Below are 19,433 nucleotides of genomic sequence, written 5' to 3' on the forward strand. Positions count from 1 at the left end.
GGTGAATGAGGAACTCACGGCCAGGGCAAGGACACGTGGCCTCTCCTTGATGAATGGGGAGGTGTGCTGCAGAGTGTGGTTTATGAGCACTTGGAACACCTCCTGCAGCACCGTCTTCACGGTTGAAGACTCCGAGAGCATTTCCCTCCACATGGTGACAGCAACTCTGCAGGTCCCCAGGGCTGTCAGCGTGGCTGCTCCTGCCTGGCTGACGGCCGTGGGGTGGGGAGGGGGGGGGAGAGGAGCCCTGAGGGCTGTGGCCCCATACCTGGAGCAGGTGAGAGAGCAGACCAGCAGGCTGCTGACCATCTCCTTTGGGAATTTGCTGGCCAGCACAAGCAAGGCCCTGCTCAGGCTTTCAAGAGCTGGCTTGGCTTTGATGGAAGGCAGGCTGCTGTGGATCGCCTTCACAATCTTTTGCACCTGGAGGGGGGGAGCATGGGTGAGAATGGGATGGCACCAGAGCAGGGCCCTGCTGCCATCCCCACTGCTGCCTGCCGGCCAAGCGCAGTGCCAGGGATGGAGCAGAGCCCCCAGGGCTGGAGCGGAGGCAGCAGCAGGTTCCCACCTGCTGTGGAGGGAAGCGAGCCTCTCCTGCGAGCACATCCACCATGTGGGCAGCCAGCTGGGTGCTGTGGAGGCTCGGTGCTTTCATGCTCTCAATGGCTGTGAGTAAAATGTTGACCTTTTCAGGGTACAGGAGGTATTTCAGAAGGACCTGTGGGAGGGAGGAGAGGAGGGATGACTTATCCTCTGCTTGGCTGCTCAGCTGTGCAGGTGTCCCAGGAGAACTGGGAGCAGAGGCTGTGCTGGGTGATGCCAGGGATATGAAGCGTGAGGGCCCCAAAGGCACCAGGGCTGCTCGGGGACAGTGCGTGCACTCTTCCTGACACTGCAGGCCTGGGTTCTCCTGTGGGCTCAGGGTTTGCTCTTTGTACCTCGAAGATATTTCTGGCTCTGTCCTCACGGGAAACCTCCTGGTGGAGCGAAGTTTGGCTGTCCCAGAGCTGTGGTACTGTGCGCTCCTCCGGTTGCCATGGCAGTCCTGGACAGGAGCACACACGGTGTCAGTGAGGGGTCTGGGCATCTGGAGGGACCTAGCCCAACACAACTCCTCTCACTTGGGGCAGCGATGAAGATGAAAAGCTGATGAACAGCATTAATCGCCTCATCTCTGGTCCTGTCATCCGTGGAAGTGCAGGACAGGATGAGGTGTCCGACCAGCTTTCCCAGCACGGGGAAGCGTTGGTTCTCCTGGCACTTGTGCTGGAACACCGCGGTTCCAACGAAGCAGGTGCACAGCTGGGGAGAGAGGCAGCACGGCTGAGTGGGCAGCAGGGCCCAGCCCAGGCTCTGTGCAAGCCTGGACACAGGTGGGCTCTGGCTGGGGAGCCAGGATGTGGTCCCAGAGCTGAGCGCGCCGGGACTCCCTACCTCAGGCAAGACGCAGGTGTTGCTGAAGGCGAGCAGCCTTGCAATGCACACCACAGCCCTCTCCTCCACGGCCGCCAGCTGGCACGTGGTGAAGGGCAGCAGGAGCTGTGGAGAGAAAAGTTGCTGTTGTGCCCACAGCACGGGGCACTCGTCCTTCCCCTTGCTCCCCAGCTGCAGCGGGGTGGGTGGTTGCGTCCCTGTCCTGCTGCAGCCCTGCCATCTTCCCGCTGCTCCCCACCCATCCCTCTAACACCACACGGGCTAGTTTTGGGCCAGCACCCCCTGCCCGCAGCAGGCCCTGGGGGGACCTCGTGTGGATCCCTCCTTTGTGGCCTTGAACCATCCCCGCAAACCCCAGCATTGCCACATCCAAACCTCCATGATGTTCTGCAGCTCCACGAGGACAAAGCGGCCAGCGCTGCTCACCAGCACCTGCAGCAGGTGGTGCAGGGCTTCCATGGTCTGCAAAGGAGGACAGGGGTCAGGGCGGCCTGCCCTGCTGCGTCCTGCTGGCAGCAGAGGGGCATCCCGGGTGCTGGTGCCCAGGAAGCGTCCCCAGGGCTCAGCTGATGCGCACCTCCACGTAGAGTGCCGCATCCAGGTCCGCGTCGTCCTCGTAGCGAGGGAGGTGGAGGACACTGCCGAGGCAGGCACGCAGGAGACCGTTCTTCTCCTCTGGAAGCAGCCATGCTCCACTGCGAGGGGAGAGAGGGCAGAGGTGTGATGCTCCGCTCAGCACCCTGTGCCCTGCAGCCTGTCCCGCTCAGGGCCCCGGCTGGGACCAATGCCTCCACGCTGGCAAAGCCGTGCTGGGGCAGTACCTCATGGCGGCGATGGTGCTCATGGCCTGCTGCCGGAGCTCCGTGTCCAGGTGCTCGGTGGGCTCCTCCTGCAGCAGCGCCTGTGGGCACAGCGGGATGGGATGGGATGGGATGGGATGGGATGGGATGGGATGGGATGGGATGGGATGCGATGGATGGGATGGGATGGGATGGGATGGGATGGGATGGGATGGGATGGGATGGGATGGGATGGGATGGGATGGGATGGTGCAGTGTGCCCTGCTTGGTGTGCAGAGCCCAAGCACCCCATCCAGGCCCCCAGTCCTGGCCCTCGTTCAGGGCTCCCCAGTGACCCTGCAGTGGATGGGCTGTGCCCTCAGCCCAGCCCTGCAGTGCTCCATCCCTGCAGGCATTCAAAGGCAGGCTGGATGTGGCTCTGGGCAGCCTGGTCTGGTGGTTGGCGACCCTGCACATAGCAGGGGGTTGGAACTGGATGATCTTTGAGATGCTTTTCAACCCAGGCCATTCTATGACTGTACAGTTCCATACTGGAACAAAGATAAAATGGTAACTATGTAAAACATGGAGTCAAACCTGTGTGATTTGTCCACACCAGGAGGTGATTAGAAAACAATTTGTAAGCTACAAAGCTGCTTGCATGAAAGGAAAAGAAAATAAAACTACAAGAATAAGGGAAAACCTTTCTTCCTGAAAATAGGAAGAATAATGGACCTGACATGAAATTTGGGTGAAGCTGCCTGATTTTATGAAGCTATTCCCATTATTTTCTTGGTGCTGTGTTTCCCAAATGAGTGGTTTCTGGCTGTGCTGCAGCACCAGTCTGCATGTGAACATCAGCTCTATTCACCATCTGGGAAGATTAGGACTTCCCTTCTCCCAGCAGCACTACTGAATTACAGTTACTCAGTGGTTAAACAAAGGAATCCTTAAAGAAGGGTTTACAGCTGTCGTGTTATCTGAAGTGCTTGGGGCATTCTGATGCTATTAAGCTCTATGTATTAACAAGTTCAAAAAGAAAAGGTAGGCATCTGATTGTTGTGACAGTTTCTAAGTTATTTGGAAAGCTGTACCACCCAACCACTCCTTCTGTTTGATGGAGGTGACAAAGCTCAGTTTAATTTCTGACTGCTGTTTAAATTCTGAAGCTCGAGCTGGTTCCTGGAGCAGAAAAAGCTCGGAAGCTGTCCCTCCTACAAGCAGGCACCTCTGAGCAAAATATGACATCTCAATTTCTGATGGTAAGGTCAGGAGACCTGATTCCAGCGTCTAGCTTTCGGCTTCATGCTGTGTTAGTGGGACCTTTGGCATCTAGCACTGACCAACAGCAACTGACAGGCTGGTAACAGTGCACCCCAAAACAGTTATGTGTCTATTTATGTTATGAGGGAAAATTGTATCGCATTGAGATTTCCTATTTTTACACTTTGCAGATCTAACTAGCTGCTGGAAGAATCTGTACGCCATGTTCACACCATTTTCAATGAGCTGGATGAGTCTGTTGTTGGCATTTTAATACCATTGACCAGGCAGGCAATATGTATGGAGTATTTGGCTCTCTCTACAGTCATGAATGTTTGAGTATCTTCAACATGTGGCTCATTGCTTCCATTTCAGGCTGCCCAGAGAAGCTGTGGATGCCTGTCCTTGGTGTTGAAGGCGAGGTTGGATGGGTGATGGGCAGCCTGAGCTGGTTAGTGGGCAGCCAGCCCATGGCAGGGTGTTTAGAACTGGATGATCTTGAAGGTTTCTTCCAACCCAAGCCCTCCCGTGATCCTATGATTCTGTGATTTCATTCAGGTTTATTAAGATGAGATGAGTTCTCCTAAATGCACTGTTCTCCATATGATGATAATTGGAGTCTAGATGGGTGACTGAAACCAGACACCAAACTTTCTGATGGCCAAAATGAAATGAACTCAATCCTTTACTGTGTCAGTAGTCTGTAACTAGAGCCCATCAGGTAATTCCCAGCTTCCTGCCTGTATCAGTGGCTGCACACGGTGAAAAAGTCTGATGGGATTTTAACCTCTAAAATGTTCCAAAGCAACCAGAGGGTGAATATATTCACTCTGCAAATACCTGCAGGAATAAGCTTGTCATGTATGTCCTCAGGTACCACAGTAGTTAATGGTGGGACTCAGTAGGTCATGCTGAAAGTTGAGTCTGCTGATCTTGAAGGCCTTTTCCAGCCTAAATGACCTTATGCTAATATTTCTGTATTTATTTCTGTTCAGCTCCCAGAAAACCTCCCACCCAGCCCCCAGCTGACCCCGTGGTGAAAAATAAAACAGAAACCTCAGTGACGCTGGCATGGTCCCCTCCGAAGATGCAACCCCCATTCCAATCGATGGCTACATTGTGGAAGGCAATAAACTAACTGGCTTCACGTGGGTGAGGTGCCACGAGTCTCATGTCCCCGTCCCAGAGTTCACGGTGAGCAATCTGTCTGAAGAGGCTGATGATCTGTTCCGAGTGTCTGCAGTCAATGCACATGGACAGAGCCCGTCTCTGGAATTCCCAGGGAGCGTGCACCTTGGTAAGCACAAAAACCCCAATGGAAATGGGTCAGTGTGAGCTGAGCAGCTGTGTTGGTTCCCTAAAGATGTTTCCTTTGACTTTAAGGATAGTAGTGCATTAACACACCAAAGGCTTTCCCTTCTTCCTAGTTCTCCTATCAACCTCCAGCTACCACTAAAGTGATACAAGTTCTGTTTCTGTGACAGAGACATGAATATCCTTATCTTTTGATATCTCACATGTGCAAGAGGCAGAACTTTCTGTAACAGATCTTAAGCATAGAAGTGCTTCTTCCAGCACTCATGCAAAAGGAGAAGTAGAAATGTACCTATGATTTAAACTTCCATCTCTAAATGAGATACAAGACTTGCATCTAAAGAGCATTAAGACATACATGTTGTTCTTCCTCAGAACCAGTCCTGGCTGTGAAATCCCCACTAACAACTGGTGAAGCTGTACCTGGAGGGGATGCCATGTTTACTATTGACCTTATAACAACGTGTTGCAGCACTTGGTACCTCTATGGTAAAGTCTTACAAGAAAGTGAGACCTGCATCATCAAGAGAACCCAAACTACTCACAGCCTAATGATAAAGAACATCACCAAGAACGATGATGGAGCAGAAGTGAAATTTGTTGCCCAAAATGTTGATGTCAGCACCAAGATGGGAGTGAGAGGTATTTGCTTTGATCCTTCTCCTTTCCTCTTCCAGTCAAGGCATAGTTGCTGTGATCTGTTGATTAGAACTGGGGCTGCAGGCATTCACTGCCTGTACCAAATACCTGAAATTGCATCCCATGGACTGACGTGAGTCCTGGTAATGACCTAAACATGATAGCACTGAGTGTAGGGTAAGCCAATCTACCCAGCTGCTTGGTATCTGAACCAGATTGCTTCATGCCAGCTGATGAATGTCTGCAGTTCACAGGTATTGACCAGTGCATTCAGTCAGCAGGTTTACCACTGCATCACCATAGAGCAGTACTTTCAGCTCCAGGTTCAGACAGCCTTTCTGATTGCACTGGAATAGTTTAGAAGTAGGGGAGCAATCATTCCAATAATATCTGTATCAATCAGCTTTGCATGACCAAATAGAACAAATAAACATTCATTATGGGAGGACCTGTTTGTCATTGGGTGGAAACCTCTGCAGAAGCATGTTTAGAGCATTCTTAATCAGTAGAAGGAGATGTTTGGTTGATTTTTACTTAGTAAATCCGGCAAGAAGACCAAATGAAATATCTTGAATTGCTCAGCAGTGACACAATGATGAGTGCAGGAACAGAAGGTGATACTTTTTCAGAGATGTTGCAGGAAACATTGACCACGTTAGCCTGATCTAAATTGAAATAACGAGGCCTTTGCTCCTGACAGGTGCTGCAGTGAGATTTACCAATAAGAGCAAAGACGTAGAAAAGATCTCCGCTCGGCTGCGTGAGGAAGCCAAATTGCAGGCTGAGCTTTCAGACACAGGCGCTACTGTGGAGTGGATGAAGGATGGGAAGGAGCTCAAGGCCAGTGAAAATTATGAACTGCAAATTGTGGGGAAGAAACACACCCTGAAAATTCACAGCGTCTCAATGGATGATGCTGGAAGTTGTCAGTGCATGTGTGAGGGGGATAAAATGCTCTATCAGCTTTCAGTGAAAGGTATGTGACAGTCTGGGCTGTCCTCTTCCTGCCCAGGGCCAGCAGACTGCATTCACCTGACTCCCCGACAGTCCAGCTGTTGTCAGACAGCATCTGGGGTGTTTTCAGTGGCTGTTTTGACTTGAACTGGCCAATCTGCTTTGTAGAGCCATTCTGTCCTGTGATTCGTCCCTAAGATATAGAGGATATCAAGGGAAAGATAGGAAAAAGAGCATCCCAGCCTTCCTGCTCTTCTCTCAGGGTGGCCACGAGAGATGATGTCAACAGCTCTTTTTGTAGCAGTGATCCCAAGTGTAGAAGAGACCTGTGAAGAGTCACAGGGATGTTTCCTTAGCTGTCATTCCATGGTGGGCTTTTTCTTGCACAGATGTAGAGAGAAACTGAACTTTCCCACGCAGGTCTCTGTTTTGCTGCAGGGTGTAGGTCTGATCTCTGAGATCCACACGCTGGGCCTTGATTGCAATAAATGAGAGCCCTTTGTTTGCTCCAGTGGAAGACTTTCCATTTCTGCAGTACCCTCTGCAGATGACACAAATGCAAATGCACCTTCTTCCCAGCAACAATTGCCTTTTTTTTTTTTTTACACTGAGTATGCATGAGGCTCTTTATCATATTCTGCTGGCTTGTCACCCTTGTTGATCCATGGAGAGACGAGAAAGCTCTAGAGTAGTGTATGCACTTTGGCATTGGAGAGCTTACTTAATTGCTTCTTCTCAAAGAACAAACTCCAGAGAGGCATGGAGACAGCTCCAAAGAGAATTGAATAATGGGTATAAATTTAAGGAGAGCAGAACACCCTGCCAAGGCTTGTCAGCTAGTCTTAATTTTGCTTTTCTTCTCTTTCTTTGTCACGATAGCATAATATTTCATACTGGCAGTTCTGCCCACAGAATTAACTGGCACAGGCTGCCCGGGGAGGTGGTGGGATCCCTGGAGGTGTTCAGGACCAGTTCTTGGGACCAGTGCTTTTTTACATGGTTATCAGTGACACCAATGATGCAATGGAGTGCACCCTCTGCTGTTTGCTGAGTGGTGCGGCTGATGCAGTTGAAGGAAGGGATGCCATTCAGAGGGAGCTCAACTGAGAGGTTGGCCTAGGTGAATCTAATGAGGTGGAACACAGCAAAGTGCAAGTTTTGCACTTGGGCTGGAGGAATCCCAGGCATTTCTACAGCCTGGGAGGAGCAGTCCTTAAGAGAAGCCCCGCAGAGAAGGACCTGGGGGTCCTGGTGGATGAAAAACAGAACGTGAGCCATCAGCGTGCTCTTGCAGCTCAGAGAGCAAATGGTCCCCTGGGCTCCATCAGAAGAGGGGATGGCCAGCAGGGACAGGGAGGTGATTGATCTTCATGATCCTTGAGGTCCCTTCCAACCCGGGCCATTCTATGATTCTGTGATTACACTCGCTGTCAGAAATAACGGCAGCTGTACAGAAGCTGGATATATTGTGGGACAGTTCTTGTAACCAGCTGATTTTAAGACCCTGCCAGAGTTGAGAGTCTAAATTGCATGTCAGAAGAAAACTGGGAAAGTGGTTATTGCTCATTCTTTTTCATTTGCTGATTCTTTCTTTAGGGATCCTTTTCCAAAGGAGATTCTGGTGCTGGAAGCAGTTGAAGAAAGAACCTAAGCAGCTCTTGCCAAGAGTGCTTGAAGTCCCTGTGGAGAGAAGCAAAGAACTTGGGCTTCCTCTGGGATGCTCCCCACCATGTCTCAGGAAGGAGACCAACTGCTGTTCCACTTTCTGCTCTGTGTGTGGAAAGGTACGTCTGGGTTTCTTCTGCTTGTTTTTTCTTTCTTTTTCTGGCTTTGAAGGAGAAGGGGTGGAGCAAGGGGAGACCCACTGGTGATTTGTCACCTCATGAACAGGATGGATTCTGCATTGACTGTGAAAAACCTGGGCTAGTAGCATGGGCATGTTTCAGGCTGGACTCTTCTTTTGCTGCTTGGTTTCCTTTTGGCTACAGGGAGACAGCTGTCTAAAGGTGTGTTTTCAAACCCACTCTCCAAAACCATGTTTCACTGTTGCAGGTGGTTCAGTGAGCTCTTGCAGTGCAGATGCTGTAGTTTGCTGTAGAATCTGAATGGTTTCTGTTCCTAGGGAAGGAATGGGAGGAGGTAGTGAGAAGAGAATTCAATGCCTAAGGGGAGGGGAGATCGGGGATTGGTGGGAGAGGGAGCCAATAGGAGGGAGAGAGAAGTTGGGCGCAGGGTGATGGTAACACCCCTTTGTGATGTCATAATGCTCCTTTGTGACATCATAACGCCCCTTTGTGGCGTCACAATGCCCCTTTGTGACATCACAATGCCCCTTTGTGACATCATAATGCTTCTTTGTGACATCACAATGCTTCTTTGTGATGTCATAATGCTCCTTTGTGATATCACAATGCCCCTTTCTGATGACATAATGTCTCCCCTTTGTGACGTCACAATGCCCCTTTGTGACATCATAATGCTTCTTTGTGATGTCATAATGCCCTTTGTGATGTCATAATGCTCCTTTGTGATATCACAATGCCCCTTTATGACGTCACAATACCCCTTTGTGATGTCATAATGCCTCTTTGTGACATCATAACGATCCTTTGTGACGTCATAATACCCCTTTGTGACGTCATAATGCTTATTTGTGATGTCATAATGCCCCTTTTTGACATCATAATGCCCCTTTGTTACATCATAATGCCCCTTTGTGACATCATAATGCTTATTTGTGACATCATAATGCCCCTTTGTGACATCATATCACCCCTTTGTGATGTCATACTACCCCATATGAAGTCCAGGCAGAGTCAAAACTTATGGACCTGCACGAGGATCACTTTCAAGACAGTGGCTCTGTTGCTTCAAGCTTATTTGCTTCGTCCTGCCGCCACTCTATTACCAAGTATCAACAACCTCTTGCATGATTCAACTTGCAAACGTTTGACACTAACCTTTGTGTTTCTGTGCCTTCCTAGGTGATTCGAGCCCTTGTCAACCCCAATGATCCAATCCAAGGAGTGATGTGCAGTGTGTTTCCATCAATGGAGAGTTCTTATTAAGCACAAATCGCTGCAATTCGGATGACAGCCTTCCACATGGTAACAGTGATGGACACAAGGGGCTCATCCACGTTCATGCTCTCATATCTCCTGGCTCTGCTGAAGCTGCTGACCTGAGCCTGCCAGACACCACAGTCACCTGCCTGGATTGTGACCCAGCGCCTTTGCAGTGCTGCCCATCCCAAGCACAGCCCGAGTGCCCCAGCAGCAGCACCACCATGCAGGAGCAGGTCAGCATCAGTGAGGTGAAGCTGAGCATCTTAGATGGGGACTTAGAGTCAGGCTGCCAGTCCCAGGCACCAGGCAGCAGCACCAGCTCTGAGCCACTCTCATCTTGACAAGAGGAGTCCTATCTTCACCCTTGACCTCTCAAGCCCTCCTGTCTTTTATTGAATAAAGTCACTCTCATGCTCAATCATCGCCTTGGCTGCATTCCGAGTCTTCATTCACAGGGATTGGGATGAATGCAACAAACAGCAAGGCAGCTCAGCTTGCAATGCTATGGCTGTGGGGTTCGTGCAGGCAGAGCTCTGGGTTCCCATTTTGCATGGCTTTGTGATGTCAGCAGCAAGATCTCTACCATTTTGTATGGCAGCAAATAATCTCTAGCATCCAGGTTGCTGCTCATGATAATCCCAGTCTTCCTGGCTGTCGCTTTGTGATACCTTTTAAAGCCTTTTGATACTCTTTGATGCCTTGGCTGCTCCCTAACACCTCTGTCCTCCTGCCATGTTGACTCACGTCTCCCACTTTTAAGCTGGCTTTGCAGATCATCTCCAGCCCTGTCATCATCACGCTGCAGCAGGAGGTGCTGACCTGGCCCAATGTCTGGCAGTGCTGCTTGTTCTGCAGATGAGCAGCTGCCTCCTCATCTCTTCAGCTACAGTAGTTTTTCTCAGGGCAGTTAGATGCAGTCATGCTCCTCTGGATTTTGTGTGTTAAATCCATGCTGCATGGCAGCAGTCAGTGCAATACAAAGGTGTTCTGTGTGCCACAGCATTTCTCCAGGGGCTGCCAAAGGTAGAAGCACAACACAGCACCATCCTTCTGACAGTAATGTCTGTGAGTGTTAGACATGTGAGCACTGCATCATCCCCAGCGTGTCAGTGCTTTTCCACACCAACCTGACTCTCACACTCTGCACTGAATGTAACTCTGCTCTTGTGGAGACAAATGCTTTCTGTCACATCCTCCATCCCTGCAACCATTTGCCGGTAGGCAGCTCTTGCAGAAGAATCAAGCAGCAGAACCTTTTGCTCACCCTACAGCATGCAAATGCTATGAAAGCAGAAATAACCTGGCGTGCTCTGGGTCTGCAAGGCTGCACAGATGGGAGAGGTAGATTGTGTTTTTGCAGTGGAAGTTTCCAGTATTTTCAGTACATAGTGTAGGCCCTAACTGAATGTATAACCCTCTTGTAAAACAGCTGTATAAGTAGTTTTTCCACCAAGAAAGTTGCTGAACAGAGTTAAGTTCAGACTGGGGGCATTCTGACATGGGGAGAATTGAGACAAGCACAAGATAAATACACAGGGTGGGTAGAGCCCAGCACAGGACAGAATGAATGTACTGACTTTTGGAAACATCGCCCTTCTCTGTCCGCAGAAAAGTACAAGGCAGACCTAAAAACAAGAGGTTGGTAATTGACCTTATATGGAAATGAATCCTAGCAACAGTCTTGAGGAGTCTGTGAGCCTGTGATGCTCAACCAATGAGAGCCATGAGAGCATCACCTGCATTGGGTTTAGGGCATAGAACAGAATTGATTTCACTGACTGGTGTGCAGTTTCTCCCTTGCCAACAGGGGATGTGCGCGCAGTATTGCAATAATGAATAAGCACTGCTGCTATCGCTGCCATCTTTGCCTAACTAGAAATCTTTGACTTTGAGAGTTTCTCACACAAGGGGAGAGGGTAAGAAAGTAAAGAAGCACAGAAAACTAAGGGAAACTGCTCTTCTTTATCTTATCTATAAAAATTGATACAATTGATGCTGTCGTGCATTTATTTATTTATTTTTAATTTTTTGCCAAAGTCAGTTAGACTGTTTTAAAATATCCACACACCAAAATCTGACTACCAAGCAAATTTAATGAAAATGAGTTAGCAAATTTAATGAAGGTGAGTTAGCGGAAAGCACAAGGCCATATTGTATTAGGCTCTAGCAAATTTACAGGCAGTCACTGCACGAAGAGGTAGATCTGAGTTGCACATTATATGATTCCCACAAAGATTAATGAAATCTGAAGCTTTCAATATATTTTTTTTATGCTTTTTTCATTTCATTTTTTAAACACCTGACCCAGACCCCAACCCTCACAGGAGCTGTAAAGATAACAGCATTAACCCGCAATGTAACTCTAATCCTAACCCTTACCCTGATTCTAAAATCGTCCCTAACTCCAAATGTAACAACAAAAATGATGCTAGAAGTTTGTAGCAAAAGGAACCTTAACCCTGATCATAATCCAAAAAAAAAAATCATTATGGTAACAATAATCTTTACCTTAAAAGTAATATTAATCAGAGCCCAGATGATGCCTGCATCCAATCAGAAGCATGCTTTGTATTATTTAAGAGTTGTATTTTTTCCAATGAACTCTCTCTATTATCACATTTAAAAACTAACAGAGTCTGTTCTTTTTCTCCTGACACTGTGCCTTACTCCTGACATCCCCTGGAAATGACCCAGATAGGGCACCATCAAAGTACTGCTAATAGTAATGTCAATCCTAAGGGTATCTCTAGCCTCAGAGTTAATGGGACGCTAACAACAATCCCAACAGCCTTAAACATTCTGGTGGTGTGAAAGAGGTGCTGCCTTGCACATGCTGGGCAGTCCCATTGCCTGTTAAATGCAGGCGGCAGCGTAGAAACATGATGCCCGTGGTCAGAATGCCCTGTGGCAGATCCTGGCACCGGAGAACTGACCGGAGAACCATGAGAGAACTGACAACAAATCACTCGACATCAGAACCGACCCAGTGGTTATTTACAAGCCTTGGGTGACCCAGACAGGATCTCAGAGTGGTGAATGTAGGTACAGAAGTTGTTACTACTCTGTTTTCTTCTAAAAGCTGCTCAGCTGCTTTGCGTTTCAGACCATCCCTGGCTTCACTGTGTGCATCTGTCCAATTGATACCAGGTGGTTTTTTTTCATCTCAGAAGTTGGGGGGGGGGGGGGGGCGGGAAGGGACATCAATTCAATTACTCATTTATTTATTGACAGAGATTCACGTTTGCTACGTTTGGAGAAGTTTTTATTTGTTTGCTGTGGTTTGGTTTTTTCTTTTTTTCTTTTTTTTCCCCCTTCCCTCCTCTTCCACCTTTGTGTTCTTCCCCTATAATCAAAAGAGAACGGATCCCCAGGGTCTGTCCCGCAGACGTTCTTTCCGTGGTCTCTGCTGCCACCTGCTGGCCAATACACGGAACTGCCACTGTTGGGCGTTTGGTGCCGCAGGAAGCAAAACGCAGATCTGAGTTCTGACCGGTCTACGCAGCAAATTCGCCAATCTTTATTGTGATAAGCCCTCCACATGGCATTGCGCATGCACTCGAACACGCAGCAGGCACAGATTTCTCCTAACTCCTTGAGGAGCAGGCAAGCAGAACAACTGAGCGCACCACTGCTTGTGATTGGGCCACCCCCATCATAGAGATGTGTGTTAGATCTTTTACCCACCCCTGGACTGGCCTTGTTGTTTAACGATAACCTCTGAAATCTGAGTTACTGGTTCTACCACCTGTAGTGTAGAATAGGTAGCCAATAAATGCTTTTCAACTGTGATGTATCTTTATTCTGCTCCATGCCAAACCTGTGACCAAAACCTCATAGGGGTTCACAAAGAACTCTGGCTCTGCCAGAGCCCCCATCCAGACATACTGGGGAGCCCAGAACTGGACACAATATTCCAGATGAGGCCTCACCAGGGCAGAGTAGAGGGGGAGGATCACCTCCTTCGACCTGCTGGACACGCTCTTTTTAATGCACCCCAGGATGCCATTGGCTTTTTTGGCTACAAGGGCACACTGCTGGCTCATGGCCAATGCATCGTCCACCAGGACGCCCAGGTCCCTCTCGACCCACTTCACTGTCCACTCACCTATCCCATACTTCCTCAACTTTGGTATAAGTATGTCATGGGAGACTGTATCAGTTATAGAGGTTATAGAGTTCAATTCCTGTAGTCAATTTGGCGGCCCAGGTGGGACCAGCTCTGTTCGCTGCAGGACCAGCTGAGAGGGAGACACTTTTGGCGCACCCTGAGATTTCTCTGAAGGACTCCCTTCCTCACCTGATCACTGCAGGGACAGACAAGGACCACCCATAGGTGGACCAGGTATGTGTATGGTAAGTGGAGCCCATATGTCTTGAGGAGACATCCTACACAGTTTACAGCCATACGTGCTGCTCCCAGGGAGGTGAGCTCATGGCTTTGGTTGCCAGCTGGGGTAGGAAGACTCCTTGGGTGAGTTCCTATGAAAGGGAACTGTATGTCATATGAATGGAAACAAGAACAAGTACTCTCTCCCAGGTGGTTGACAATAGGAGGGACCTAGGTTGGTGTCTCCTATGGGTATGGGATATAGTGGATAGCCTGTCAAATGGTAGCCTGGGTTCTCCAAGGTGTAATCATGGGGCTTATAGGTTGTATGTTCAATATTATCATCTGCTTTAAGTGTTTGGTACTGTGTGTCAAGCCGACTCTGGGAAAAACATTAACGTTTGCAACTGGTCGACCACAGTATGAGTGTTATTAAGATTCCAGCTGGAAAACTTTGTCAGCATTGTGTAGTATGAATAAACCATGGTTTTTGATCTAAATGTCAGAGTGAGTGTGGTGTGAGTGAGACACAGAACAGCTGCAGGGTGAGTGCCGAGTCCCGATCCATGTTTCCTTCCTCCTGTGAGGGAAATGGCCAGACACGGACAAAGTGAAAGACTGTGTTGTCTGTCCACTCATATGTACTTTCTGCTTGTATGTAAGAAGATGGGAGTTTGTACTCTGTAGATTAGTAAGATTGTCCTGAGGAGAGGTGTACATTCCACCTGACCAATGAGTGTCAACCCATTTATGTAATACTATGTACTGCTTGTGAGGAAGTGTGTGAGGGAGGTGGTTCAATCAGTGCTGGTTCTGTGGCACAGTGTTTATAGCTGAAGAATACAGACTGTATTAAGGCAGTTTATGTGAACTGAAGATCTGTACTGTTTGACAAACTGTTTTGATGGTATAAGAAAGTGTAATTGTTAATGATATATGAAAGTGTACTTGAGGGAATGTGGAAGTGTATCTGAGCATACAAATAGAGGAAGCATTTACAGAGGAAAAAGGGTTAAAGCGAGTTTACCTGCACTGACATGAGAGCAACACCCTGCACCGCTGCCCTGTGAGCTGAGCAGAGCAGAGCAGAGACACAGTCCCCGTGTATCAGGTAGTGTTATTCTGCTTACCAAATGAATGAGTTCACTACAGAAGAGGCAAATCTTCCCCTCTGCTGCATTTGTGGCATACTCTGAAGTTCAAGGCATTGCAAAGCTATGGCACATCTACTTTCTTTCAATGATGGCGCCTTAGTGTGCTCTGGGCTCTCATTTCAATTGCATCTAAAGAAGTCTAGGGTCATGCCAGCTGACAGGAAGCTGGCAAATGTTGTCTCGTTGTAAGGAAGAGCAAGAAAGATGACATGGGCAATTATGGACCTGTCAGTCCAGAGCCTGGTAAAATTATGGAGAAAATGATAGTGGGAGTTATGGAAAAACAGCTGAAGGACAATTCTGTCATTGGTCGCAGCCAACACAAGTTTGTGAGGCGAAGGTCCTGTTTAATTTAAGCTCATTCTGTGACACAGTTATCCGTTTAGTTGACCAAGGGAAGCCAGTTGATGTAATCCTTGAGGATTTCAGTGGAGATTTTGACACTGTTTCTCACAACAACCTTCTGGACAGAATGTTCTGCATATGGCTAGACAGAAACACAATGTGGTGGGTGAGCAGTCGGCCAGTAGGTCAGTCCTAATGGATTATAGTCAGTGGGTTCCATCAGGCTGGTAGATGGTCACTGTCGGGGTCCCCAGGGTTCCATTTTGGGGCCACTTTCCTTTCATGTTTATGCAGATGACTTGCATGCAGGACTAGAAGACGTTCTGAGCAAGTTTGCTGATGAGACCAGATGAGGAGGTGCTGTTGCCTCCACTGAGGGTGGAGAGGACTTGCAGAGAGATGTGGACAAGTCAGAGAAGTGGGTACCAGTTGCTACTAAGCACCAAGTGCATAAAGTATAACAAGAACAAGTGCCTGATTGTGCACCTGGGTAGGGGCAATGCTGGACATACACACTGACTGGATATGGGACACTGGAGAGAAGTCTGACTGGAAAGGATTGGGGTGCTGGTCAGCATCACACTGAATGTGGGTCAGCAGTGTGCCAAGGCAGCCAGGAAAGCCAACAGTCCCCTGGAGTGCATGAAGCAACTTATTGCCAGCTGGGTGAGGGAAAGTATCGTCCCTCTCTGCTCTGCATTGCTACTGCCTCACTAGCAGCACTAGGTGCACTTCTGGGCACCGCAGAACATAAAGGACTTCAAACTCTGGGAGAATGTGCAAAGGAGGGCACTGGAACTGAGAGATCTGAAGTTCAGAGTTTCACAGGGATTGACTGCTTGTTCAGACTGGGCCCTTCTCACATCCCTTCTCACATCCTGCAATGAAATATAGGTCTCATATGGGACATGAACCTCACAGCGTCCTTGCACTACATGTAGAGTCTGGGATCTTCTGTCCCCATGTCTTTCATTTAACATCATACAGACCTCCAACCCTTTGCCCCAGGAAATGCCAGGAGCCAACATGAGAGACAGGATCTCTCTACCACTGGTCTTGTAATCAGGGCTTGACCTGTCTGCTTCGTAAGGCAAAGGAGAGGTTTCTTAGCATGCCAGTGCCTTTGCCTGCCTGTAGTCATGGCTTCCAGTTATCTTCTCTAACAAGTCCCTTGGGAAGCTTGCTTGGTAATGTTCCTCAGTGGGCCCATTAATACTCCAAGAAACTTCACTGTTACTTCTGACTTTGTCTTGTTGAGCACTTTGTGCAAACTTCTCTCTGCACTGGAGGCTGATGAACTCAACATCAAATGCACCCTGGGACCATTATAACCTAAAGAATCTCCTGTGCCTTATGCCATCTTGTTATCTTCTTCAGGTTATCAGAACTTGTTCAGCAAAAAGGAGGGATATCTGGAGAGAGCTTAAAGAATCCATTATAAATTTATTGTCTATTTATTTATAGTTGGGTTTAAAGAAGACATTAAAGCAGCACTGTGCAACTGATACCAATCCAGGATGTCCCAATGAGTTCTGTACTGTTACTGTGTTGACAAAGGTACTTCTCAACCTCCCCACACAATTTCTGCTCACAATGGACCTATGGGACTTGCATCACTTTTCTTCACATCACTCTTCTCCTCTGCATTCATCCGCTCAGTGTTAAAACTGCTTTGCACCAACTCCCACTGGCTTCCTCAGAGAACCAGCTGCACGTGGAAAAGGAAAGATTTCTCTTTTTTATCTGGCCAGCAAATGGAAAGAAAGGTGATGCAATTGAATGAACAGTAAAACACAGTGATCAACTGCATGCCATGTTCAAGCAGCATCTATTGAAGTTTGCCTTTCATATGGAATACTTTTAAAATAAATGATTTTTACTGAGGTAGGATAGGATAGATTGAATCACAGTGAAGTAGTTGACAACAGAGGCCATCAGACTCTGGGAGATGGAGCAAATTCCAGTAATCTTCCTGGGATAGATCAGCCAGGTAGTTGAGAGGTATCAACTTAAAATTGATCAGGACTTGTGAGTATTTCACACATTGAGACGAGTTAACATATTCTCACTGATTTCTATTTTTGTCTCCAACTCTATTTTACACTTTTACTGACATTAATGAACATCTTTCAGACTTCGTGCCTTAATAAAAATGAGACAGTGATTGAGAAAAAGTATAAGAAGAAAAAGAAAAAGAATAGATAGGAAGGGATAGATCAAATCACAGTGAAGGAGTTGACAACACATTCCATCAGACTTTGGGGAGATGGAACAAATTCCAGTAATCCCCCTGAAAGTCAGAAATCAGACAGATAATTGGGAGGTATCTGACTGAACAAAGAGCAAGGGATGGAGAAATCTGGAGGGCAGTAGGAGTAGTTTGTGCCCAAATGGCCTGCTGAAAACATGCCCTTAACCATGGCCATTTATTTAGGAGAGCTGAAAAAACTTGGAGAATGAGGCACATCAAATAGGCGGCAGGGAAGAGTAGTGCTGGGCACCGGGCTATAGTCACAGGGCATTGGCACTGGCACCGCTGTCTGTGTCTCTGAACCTGAAGGCATTTGTGTCCAGCGAACACAGTTCTGGAAAACATTGTAGTTTCAGTAAAAGAAAAAAAAAAGACATCAAATCACCTCAAAGATTCATATTTACAACTTAAAATGGAACAAGACTCATGAGAATTTCTCATGTTGAGAAGGGTTAACACATTTTCATTGATTTCCATCTTTGTCTTCAATTATTTGTTTCAGTTTTATTGACATTTATGATCAACTATTAAGCTTACAGCCTCAAAATAAATAAATAAATTAAAAGAGATACATTTGCATCTTGCACATGGCCTGATGCCCCTTTGACCTTCACAGTTCCCACAAGTCCTTCCATGCTGGAGAGTATGAGATCCAGCAGAGCACCTCTCCTCTTTGGTTTCTCCATGGCTTGGTCAAGAATCTGCCATCTGTGCTCTCCAGGGATCTGCTGGATGCCACATGCCCTGCTGTGCTGTCCCTGCCGCAGATAATGGAGTGACAAAGGCCCCCAAATTGGACAAGGGACAGACAACCTCAGATTTCAATCTGTCTGCAGAGGGCACCTTCCACTGACTCTCCCTGATCAGGAAGACAGGTACAGACACTGATGGTCTCCTCTGCCATTTCCATTAGCTCTGACCTGTCTGCTCTGCCATCCCCAGGCAGAGCTCAGTGCACTCTCACAGAGAGCAGTCGCCCTTCTTTATCTCCTTGCCCATCCTTCCTAAAGACTCTGTATCCCCCTTGTGCTACAGTGCAGTTGTGGAAGCCATTAAACTGTGTCCCCATGGTCCAAACAGGAGCTCAGGCCTGCAGCTCTACCAAGATTTCTAGCTTCTTGTGTGTTGGTGTTTGCATTGGTGCAAAAGCACAGAAGTAAACATCCTAATTGAAAAGCATCACTGGACATAGCCTGACTGGATAGCTCATCTATGGTATCAGTGTGCAGAAGGTGGCACACAAACATTAGACCGATCGTGGGTCTTGGAGGTGACGTAGCAGCATGGACACACCATGGGCATGGCTTTGCTGAAGGCCCTGTACTGCTCTTGTAGCTGCATGTGAATTCACCAGACAGCCGGTGCTATCCCCTCTCTGGCCCTCGGATGATGCCCAGGAAGGAGCTGTCTGTCTCAGGGATTTCCCACACGGTTTACAAGCACTGGCACACATTAGGAGCAGCCCAGGCACCTTGGGCATCACCAAGTGTCTGTGTGTGAACAACTGCCTCCCCGCTGAAGGACCAAGGACTCAGAGCAGGAGCTCACATGCAGGCAACTCCTTGTGCACTTCTGAACTGAATCAGAGGAATCCCAGCTCCTGTGGGTGTGTAGGGAGCTGAATCCCATTTCAGCTCCAGGATTTCTGTCAACAGATGAGACTCCTGCACTGCCTCAGCTGGATCACTGTCCTGCACAGGGCAAGTTCAAACCTCCCCGTCCTTTTCTGGGTGTCCTTTGTGCGTCATCAAATGAGGTCTGGTAGTACTCGCTATATGTCTCCAGTCACTCACTGTCCACTGGACATGTGGTGGTTAATTGAGCGGATTTCAAAGCACAGTCATGATGCTGTTGTCTTTCAGGAGCTGTTGGCCATGAGGACACAGGGACATGTCAGGGGAGATGAGT

The 19,433-nt window shown here is 48.1% G+C and overlaps 1 protein-coding gene across 1 annotated transcript in view; it reads right to left on the bottom strand.

Moving 5' to 3' along the window:
* The window catches only part of LOC146753048 (maestro heat-like repeat-containing protein family member 7), a 36,993-nt gene that overhangs the window by 3,045 nt on the left and 14,515 nt on the right, over window positions 1-19,433 (bottom strand). Inside the window, exons 2-9 of the mRNA XM_085531076.1 lie at window positions 2,256-2,335; window positions 2,012-2,129; window positions 1,810-1,896; window positions 1,122-1,680; window positions 939-1,045; window positions 569-718; window positions 269-423; window positions 19-166 (exon numbers count right to left, since the gene is read on the bottom strand). Of these exons, the coding sequence (XP_085387202.1) occupies window positions 19-166; window positions 269-423; window positions 569-718; window positions 939-1,045; window positions 1,122-1,680; window positions 1,810-1,896; window positions 2,012-2,129; window positions 2,256-2,335 (1,404 nt within the window). The remainder of the gene's footprint in view (window positions 1-18; window positions 167-268; window positions 424-568; window positions 719-938; window positions 1,046-1,121; window positions 1,681-1,809; window positions 1,897-2,011; window positions 2,130-2,255; window positions 2,336-19,433) is intronic.

Source organism: Coturnix japonica, unplaced genomic scaffold (genome assembly GCF_054131305.1).
Source record: "Coturnix japonica strain WE unplaced genomic scaffold, WE-NBRP24 Scf040, whole genome shotgun sequence".
In the NCBI taxonomy this organism is placed as follows: Eukaryota; Metazoa; Chordata; class Aves; order Galliformes; family Phasianidae; genus Coturnix; species Coturnix japonica.